Source organism: Amphimedon queenslandica, unplaced genomic scaffold, assembly GCF_000090795.2.
Source record: "Amphimedon queenslandica unplaced genomic scaffold, v1.1 AMPQUscaffold_11768, whole genome shotgun sequence".
NCBI classification, from domain to species: Eukaryota; Metazoa; Porifera; class Demospongiae; order Haplosclerida; family Niphatidae; genus Amphimedon; species Amphimedon queenslandica.
The window spans coordinates 2,824-11,903 of NW_003547990.1; the positions used below are offsets into that span (position 1 = coordinate 2,824).

General features: G+C 31.7%; 1 protein-coding gene across 1 annotated transcript in view; it reads left to right on the forward strand.

Moving 5' to 3' along the window:
* Window positions 1-8,377, forward strand: part of LOC105315107 (E3 ubiquitin-protein ligase RNF213-like) — an 8,568-nt gene extending 191 nt beyond the window's left edge. The window contains exons 2-30 of the mRNA XM_020005027.1: window positions 12-134; window positions 192-370; window positions 421-598; window positions 647-845; window positions 890-1,013; window positions 1,178-1,275; window positions 1,327-1,560; window positions 1,606-1,708; window positions 1,756-2,187; window positions 2,230-2,349; window positions 2,397-2,492; window positions 2,543-2,602; window positions 2,658-2,858; window positions 2,910-2,985; window positions 3,040-3,074; window positions 3,124-3,221; window positions 3,278-3,428; window positions 3,478-3,667; window positions 3,717-3,802; window positions 3,848-3,905; window positions 3,948-4,114; window positions 4,161-4,308; window positions 6,360-6,452; window positions 6,502-6,691; window positions 6,735-7,020; window positions 7,073-7,267; window positions 7,650-7,739; window positions 7,918-8,093; window positions 8,138-8,377. Coding sequence (XP_019860586.1) covers window positions 12-134; window positions 192-370; window positions 421-598; window positions 647-845; window positions 890-1,013; window positions 1,178-1,275; window positions 1,327-1,560; window positions 1,606-1,708; window positions 1,756-2,187; window positions 2,230-2,349; window positions 2,397-2,492; window positions 2,543-2,602; window positions 2,658-2,858; window positions 2,910-2,985; window positions 3,040-3,074; window positions 3,124-3,221; window positions 3,278-3,428; window positions 3,478-3,667; window positions 3,717-3,802; window positions 3,848-3,905; window positions 3,948-4,114; window positions 4,161-4,308; window positions 6,360-6,452; window positions 6,502-6,691; window positions 6,735-7,020; window positions 7,073-7,267; window positions 7,650-7,739; window positions 7,918-8,093; window positions 8,138-8,303 — 4,352 coding nt within the window. The 3' untranslated portion in view covers window positions 8,304-8,377. The remainder of the gene's footprint in view (window positions 1-11; window positions 135-191; window positions 371-420; window positions 599-646; window positions 846-889; window positions 1,014-1,177; window positions 1,276-1,326; window positions 1,561-1,605; window positions 1,709-1,755; window positions 2,188-2,229; window positions 2,350-2,396; window positions 2,493-2,542; window positions 2,603-2,657; window positions 2,859-2,909; window positions 2,986-3,039; window positions 3,075-3,123; window positions 3,222-3,277; window positions 3,429-3,477; window positions 3,668-3,716; window positions 3,803-3,847; window positions 3,906-3,947; window positions 4,115-4,160; window positions 4,309-6,359; window positions 6,453-6,501; window positions 6,692-6,734; window positions 7,021-7,072; window positions 7,268-7,649; window positions 7,740-7,917; window positions 8,094-8,137) is intronic.
* The last annotated feature ends 703 nt before the right edge of the window (window positions 8,378-9,080 follow it).

The following is a 9,080-nucleotide window of genomic DNA, read 5'->3' on the forward strand; positions in this document are numbered from 1 at the left end:
TGCTTATCAAGTTGCAGTGCCTGGTACTGGAGAAACATTAGCAGCTGAATCAGAATTTGATTGTGAATTTCCTTTTTTCTGGTTGATTAAGGAAGCCATTGAATCTAAATGGGAATCTGTAAGAAGTTTATTAGGTAAATATTAAAGTAGTATATTATTGTATTAATTAACATCATTATTATTGCCATTAGATGATCATCGTCAAAATGTGCATGTTGGACTGTGTGACATGTTACATGATGATCCAGTTGCTAATGTATTAATGAGAGTACCAGAAGAACATTGGTCAGAATTGTGCCTATTATATCTTAATGATGTCCTAAGGAGTGTGCATATGGTTCCTCATCATAAAGCTTCTGATGAATATGAGGTAAAGTACTATTGTAGTTTTTCTCAGAGTACATTTTTATTTTCATGTAGATATTAAAAAATGCTCTTAATGCTCTAATTAATGGTCCTGATCTCTCTCCACACAAATCCCTTCTTTCCTTTCTTGCAGCAGTTCATGTTGTATACAATGAGTATGAAAAGGAAATTGTGTGGTTTGGACAACTGACAGCACAAATTCCAGGAATATTACTTCAGCTAGCTCGAGAAGGTCATTTTTCAGTTATGTTACTAATAATGTACCATTTATTTTTATTAGATTTTTGTGACTGCCAATACTTTAAGCTACCATTGTATGCAGTTAGAGTTTCTATTAGTCTTGATAACCTTGCCTTGCCCCTTTCACCTGACACGAGAGAATACGTTTGTCAAAGACTAGTCAAATTGCAATTGTGCCAAAACTCAATTGATTCTATATTAACTCTTGCACCAAATAATGAATTTACTCAAGAAATCAGGTATAAGAATCACTCCAATATTTAACATTTAATAATTATTTTAGGACAACATGGCAACGTGTAAGAGCTGTCCAGCTTTTTATTGAGCATGTAGCCTTAAAATGCTCACATGATCAGGATGATGAAAAGTTTATCGCGTTTGTGCAGTATGCTATCAGAATCAATGTTGTGAGTACTTAAATGAGACTTTGAATATAATGAAACTTGATTGCAAATAATTTAACACACAAAATATTTTTTATATAAATAATAATGTTGAAAACACAAACAACAACTTGAAATTTTTTTACCAATTAATTTTTAACATAAAAATTTCCTGTTCTTTTTTTTAGCGTCTGAAATGTGAGTTTGTGAAAAAAGAAGCTATTATAAATGTTGAGAAAGTTTTACGAACTGTGGACAGAGAAGCTAAATCAAAGCTAAAATTTTCGTTAGTGCTATAATTTTTAAATTTTATGTTGTTTGATACATGTATTTTTAGTGGAAAAATGAAGGAAATGCTTCGAGAGTGTTGCAAATCCTATTTTATGGAAGTTGTTTCTTCTCTATGTTTTGGTCAAGCCACTCCACCTGAGCCTGATCTTATTAGTGAGCTGTTAAATATTGTTATTACAGAACAGAATAAGACTAAAGAGTTCACTTACTCTGAGGAGGAAAAAGCTGATAAAGTTCCTGTCATACGAACCTTTTTACTACAGCTACTACTCGAACACAAGTAAAGGGACTTATAATTATTTTAATATTAGCATTATACTTTAAGTATGGAGGAAGTGAAACAACATTTAAGTTCTTACTTTGAGAAAGCTCAGCACCTGATTCAAAATGATCATAACTTGTGTCTATTATGTATCCAGTGCTTAGAGGTTTGCTTATAATTCAATTAGATTACCTTTTATACTCTAATTTTTAGGATGCCATTTACAAGCAGCATGGTCAATTTTCTCTTCAAATGAAAGTGGAAAAGGCTCTTTCTACAATTGAGCAGGGAAAGAAATTAATCAGTGGTAGCGAGACCCCTTATCCAGGAGAAGTAATCAGTTTGGAATATTTGGAAGGAGTCTCAATGTTACGATTCTCGCTGTCTGTCATAGCTGAGCTTATTTATTACCAGTATAGCAACAAAGAGACTGAAGGAATAACATACACTCACCATTCACAGCTCCTCTTAAACAAAGCTAAGGAATGTTGCAGTGATGATCATTTAAATGAGGATGACACTGGACCTGGTGTGTTCCTTCTCAAACAACTAGGAAAGCAATATGGAGTTGCTTTCCTCACTAACCTTACTTCTGATCCTACTATGCAGTGGGTAGTACCCCGAAGCTTACGCCAATCAGATCATGTAAGTATACCTTCTGTTTTATCATACATGAAAGCATTATAGGAAGATACTCATCAAGTCAATGATCCTTTTGTAATTTATGATGGTTATGACAAATTTCAAACAATCCTGACCGATGCAGTGTATGGAAAGGACTTGACACAACTACAAGCAACTATCCAAGTAACATAACTTCATCTTCTTCCTGATGTAAAGGTTTTAATGTACAGAGTCTTTCTACTGCAGATGTGGTTCCATTACTGGTAGGAACTTATCAAGTTATATCTGGTAGTGCTGTGTTTACTGCTGAGTCTAAAATAATTTCAGTGAGATTTTAAACTAATTTTTTTTACAAAATAATCATTTAATGTTATAGGACACCATTAAAAAAGAAGTGTTAGCTACTATTAGACAATGTAACGGACTTAAAAAAGAAGTGAGTGCATATTACATGTAATATGCAATTAGTTCTATTTTATGATTGCTTGCAGCTTTTATTGATAGCTCAGCATCTCATAGAGGATAATACTTATCATAGTAGACTGGAGGTCATGACTCTTAGACCAGGAATGAGCCCACAGAATAGATTACTGACTGATCTTGTTACTCATGTAGCCATAGCTGTACAATGTACATCAAATAAATTACTTACACCATTCATTGAAATGATAAGTCGTCCAGGAGATTTAAAAGTAAACTAACTGTATAATATTTACCATTGTGCATACAATAATGCTTATTAGGATTGTTTTTTGCCTACAATGCCAGACGATTCTCTTCCTGATGTTAGGAATGCTGTTGGTGCTGGACAGTTTTATGGTATAAATAATTAAGTTCATAATTTTATTGTATTTTATGTTAATTAATTTTTAGAATGTCCAAGAGGACATCCTTATTTTGTGTCTGAGGTAAAACCTTAGCTTTAATAATCATTGTAATTATTTTTATCCGTAACAGTGTGGTAGACCACTTCAACAATATACTTGTCCGATTTGTCACTCACGTATTGGTGGTCAAAATCATACACTTGAATCAACAAATAGGATTGCTAGGACGTAAGTAATTTGTATAAAACATTTTGTTCCTATTGTATTGTTAACTGCATTCTAAGGACTGATATAACTGAAACTGGTTATGCTCTTGGTCAACCACATCAAAGAGAAAGCATGCCATCAACTGAAAGGTCATTATCTGTTCCAGCCTGTGCTATTATTAGAGCACTAATGCACTCTTCATTACTTTGGACTTCATGTACTAATGAGGTATATTTTTGTGTATCATTTATTTTATGATAGTTCCTTAACTGTATAGCACTCAATGAATAATTTATTGGATTTGATCAAGACACCAGTTGCCCCAAATAATGTGTCATTGTTTTTTTGGCAGCATCTATCTTATGACATTAAAATGTTAAGTGCCTCACTAGGCAAGAGTCAAGATGATGCTTGTCTTATATTGCATATACTGTTAAAGAACATTGCCACTTTGAATCCTAGAGGAGGTAAGCTCAGTATTGTAATTGCTTATTTATTTCTATCCTTTTACTATAGGAAATGCAACAAACCTTAGTTCAAAGGAACACAGACGTGAATGGGAAAAGTCATTTCATGACTTATATATTAAACCTGTACTGACAGTAAGTTTTGTTTTATATTATGTATGTATTTATATTTTGTTTCAGAATTTAGATGCCAACCTTCATAAAGTAACTGATTTAATCTTAAATCACAAAAAAGAAGGTAGCTAATGATTTGGTGCAATTGTTGTTATTTTTAATTAAGAACGTGATCGATTGTTTTATGTGATTCATGAGAGAGTACAGATACCACCTAATGTTATTGTGCCTCATTTGTGGAGTTATCATTCACGCATTACACTCAAAAATGTGCTGCAAGTACTACAAGCAGAAAAAGAAACTTATCCAATATTATATGAGTTTTTGATACAGGTGAGGCATTGAAAGTTATGGTACTAACATTTAAATATATTTTTAGGATCAGTTTCTAAGAGCTACACAATACCTTCCATCTATTATTAAATTGCAGCAGCAAATGTATAAAATGAGTCATAAAAAGTTGGACAAGAAAGAAGCAACACAATGGACAATCAGAGACTACCTTAAAGGCTTTAGGCAGCCACGAGGTACATTTCAATTTCTGTTGTTTGATCTGTATGTGCAATGGCCAAAGTTTATCACAGAATTTTGGCATAGTCCTCATGCAGCTTCTTGTCAGTGGATTGTAAAATTGCTTAAGAAATTGGACCCAAGCCCTGTACTATGGTAAAAATAGTGCAAGATATTTTGACTAAAATCGCAATGAGAGAATTTTTCTATTTTAGAATTTTTTCTGATGCACATACATGTCCTTATGTTGTGTATCAACTTGACTTATTCACATCAAAATTAAATTTTTATTTATTTTTAAAGCTGCTCAAAAATTGGTCCAAAGTCTTTTTGTACTATGTGTACTACAGGAATTTTAACCAAAATAATTATGAAAATCTAAGATGCAAAAATCTTCCATTTAAAATTTTTTTTCAACGCACATACATGTAGTTATGTTGTGTAGAAAGACTGAACTAATTCTGATCAAGTTTGGATTTTTTTAGGATTTTAAAAATTGCTTAAAAATTGAGCCAAAGTACATGTACCTGCCATTTGTTAAAACAGGCCAATTTTTGAAAAATGTCCAAGGCTATATTATAGCCCATGGTTTGTCCCAAAAAATGGCTAAAAAGTCACCCTCAATTTTTAGCACATTTTCCAATACATATTGATATTCTTATGCTGTGTAGAAAGTTTGAGTCAATTCTAACTTCAATTTTTCAAGTTATAACCATTTTTAAAATTTTTATAGCCCATGGTTGTTTCGAAAAACGGGCTCTGAAATCACTCAAATTTTTATTACATTTTCTGATACATATTGATGTCCTATTGTCCTTATGCTATGTAGAAAGTTTGAGCTAATTCTGACTTACAATTTTCAAGTTATGACTATTTTAGGAAATTTGCCTAAATCTGATAAATACCCTGTACTATAGCCCATGGTATTTTCCGAAAAATGGCTAAAAATTACCTCCAATTTTTATTACATTTTCCGATACATATTGATGTCCTTATGTTGTGTAGAAAGTTTAAGTTGATTCCAACTTAATTTTTTCAAGTTATGACCATTTAAAAAAATCAGCCATTTTTCAAAAGATTCCCTGTACTATATAGCACATGGTATTTTCTGAAAAATGGCTAAAAAATTGCCCCAAATTTTTATTACAATTTCCGATACATGTTGATGTCCTTATGTTGTGTAGAAAGTTTAAGTTGATTCCGACTTAATTTTTTTCAAGTTATGACCATTTTAAAAAGTCAGCCATTTTTCAAAAGATTCCCTGTACTATAGCACATGGTATTTTCCAAAAAATGGCTAAAAAATCACCCCCAATTTTTGTTACATTTTTTGATACATATTGATGTCCTTATGTTGTGTAGAAAGTTTAAGTTAATTCCGACTTGATTTTTTTCAAGTTATGACCATTTTAAAAAATCAGCCATTTTTCAAAAGATTCCCTGTACTATAGCACATAGTATTTTCCGAAAAATGGCTAAAAAATCACCCCCAATTTTTGTTACATTTTTTGATGCATATTGATGTCCTTATGTTGTGTAGAAAGTTTAAGTTGATTCCAACTTGATTTTTTTCAAGTTATGACCATTTAAAAAAATCAGCCATTTTTCAAAAGATTCCCTGTACTATAGCACATGGTATTTTCCGAAAAATGGCTAAAAAATCACCCCCAATTTTTGTTACATTTTTTGATGCATATTGATGTCCTTATGTTGTGTAGAAAGTTTAAGTTGATTCCGACTTAATTTTTTCAAGTTATGACCATTTTAAAAAAATCAGCCATTTTTCAAAATGGCTGATTTTAGCCATTTTTAGAGTTATACGGAAAAAAATATACATGTACTATGTTGTGTACATAGTAATTTAGAAATTAATTTTAACAAATTTGACAGACTACATGTACCCTGTACTAGCTTTTTCATTAAAAATAGCAGTTATACACTGAATTAATCAAAATAATTTTTATTGAATTTTAAAGCTGCTCAAAGAGTTGGCCAATGTTTACAGGCATCTAAAATTAAATTTTTATTTCTGAGTAGAATTATTTTCATTGCTTTCTCATTTTCTCAGGAACTCAAGGTGAAAACAAGAGGAATCAGTTTCAAGACCGCCTGAACTGTGTCATAAAAGCTTGGAATCTTGTTAAAGAAAGACTAAAAGATGGTACAAAAATTGATTTATTGATTTTACCCTTGTATGCGTATGCCTATAGCTCATGTTCACGTTGATCCTAATATTATACAATCATTGTCATGGGATGAAAAAACTCCTCTCTCTTATCTGATACCAACCTTAACTGGTGATGGAGCCTGTACTGTAGCACTAGTGGGCTTGCTAGTTGGAATACATAATGATTTTTTGGAAAAATGCCACTCACAATTAGAGACTAAACTGAAGAAAAAGTAAGTCGTTGTCTTATTTTTAATATTTTATGACTATTTGCAGTAAAAGTAAAATGTGTAAAGTCCCAGCCAGTCAGATTCAGTTATGTCATCTATTGGACTATGAACATCAGATTCTATCAATTGTTCTGTCCCACTGCCACTACTCACTGAAGCATGGAAAGGGTCATGATGTGAACTATGATTTTGCTGCACTTGAGAAACACATTGTTGATAGGTTTATTCATGGGAAGCCATACATACAGTTGGAATTTCCTCAAGTTGTGTACAGAAAAGATGTTTATACTGCTGAGGCTTTTGCTAACATAAGGAAAAATGTACAACCTCAGGTACATGTGCATGCATGCTACATTTTTCTTAATTTCAATGATTTTATTATAGAGACAACTGACTGTAAAACAACAAACAGACATTGTTCATGAGCTACACAGCATGAAGCATCTGAGAGAATGTCTTGATGTGGTAGAGATTGTGATTGGTTTTCTTTCTTCTGGTAAGAGCAGTTCTAAGACAGAATTGAAGACGTACATTAAGAGAGTAGTAAGGATTGATGAAAAGAGATTCACCAGCAAGAAGGTATGAACTAAAACAAAAAACACTTCGTGAACCCAAATGTCTATATTAAAATAAAGTTTATACACACTTCATATTCAAGCATAAAAAATTTTAAATTACCTTAAAGCCACTATTATTTGCAAGTACTAATTTTTGCATTTTTGTGAGTGGCGTTAATATTGAAAAAATTAATATTCACCTTTATTAATAGTTATTAATGGAAAAAATAGCAAAATGCAAAAATTAGTACACGCTAAATTGATACCATTAATAAATTGCAAATATTTGTCTACTTTAAAATAAGTGGCTTTAAGGTAGCATTTACAGTAATTAATGCATTTTTTATGCAAAAAAACAAAGCTGTTAATTATTTTAATGAAGTTTTATCTTTATTTTATTCTAGGCAATGGAATACTGTACTCTTGGCCACATATTGTCACTATGGGAAACACTCTCTGTCCAAATGGCAAAATGTCTCACGATTCGAAGCCAAGTAAATTTACTACTGCATTAGTATATAGTAAAAATCCATTAAAATCACAAAATTTCAATAGTTGTTTTGGGTAGCATGACACTAAAGTTTATATTTGCCAGTAAACAAAGTTCCCAAACTAAAGGCTTTAGTTTAAAAAACTGTAACTGTGATATTTTTTTAAATTCATTATAAATAGGAAGCTTTTGATTCCTTTGGTGAAGAATTGATGAAAAACCTCTCAAAAGACCAAGTGGAAAAATTAAAGTCATATTTGAAAGGAATAGATGTTCCTCCTTTTCTTAATCTCTTATACGAGTTTATTGAAACGACTGTTCGTCATTATGAATCAAATCACATTGACATAACTTGGTCGTAAGTTAGTTTATTTATTAATTTATAGCTCTATGATGTTATAGTTTGAGTGACACTTTATACCTTCATTTGGAAAATTCTGAGTTGGAATATTTACTTCCCGAAGATTTTCAGAAGAAATTTCCAAAGTCAATTACTGTAGATCAGACAGTGGAAGTATGGAAAACTATTGTTATGTTTCAGTATGATTACGAACAAAAAATAGCATAGTTATTGACTTTTTGTAGCAATTTTTCATTTAATTTATTTGTGTAGATCTAATTTTTTTGTTTTAGCTGAAATAATGATAATTTTTAAAATAATAATATTTTTTAATTGCTTCCCAGTGCTTCATTCTTGCATAATGATGCATAATAAATAATAGTCCCAAGGAGGTAGCTCATAAAATTGTTTTGTATTGTGCTTTGTTAACATAGTTAGGAAGATACTATATAGTATACAGAAAATGCTTATGCTGAAGAGTGGTTATTGGCTAATCCTTCTCCAGCCGAACTGCACCCTCCCTAAACCGGAAGAATTTTCTTTGCAACCGGAAAAGGTGTTACCCAAGAAAATGGCTGAACTTAGGTTGTACTTTGTTTTTAGCTGGAAATCTTTACTGGACCACTATTAAAGCTACTTTATGCTATCATTTTGATTACTTCAAGATCATAGATAAAATACTTTTAATGGAGAGTCAAAGTTCTATGTTCTATGGCAATAAAAGGACCATGTGTGACATTGCTAAATGGAAAGGAAAAGCAAGAAAGCTATTATTTCTATACCCGTAAGTGGGACAATGAATGTTTAGTTTTATAGTGTTATAATGATGGTTGTGGGACACAATGAACATGATAAAATGAATTATATGGCTAAGTACCAAGTTTGTAGTACAAATGAAAATTACAGTATTACGTTAGCTATCACTTGTCATGTATTAGTAGTCCATGTTGTTTAACCATGGGCCACAGTATGATGCAAATGTGTTGCTAGACTTATTCTCTACAT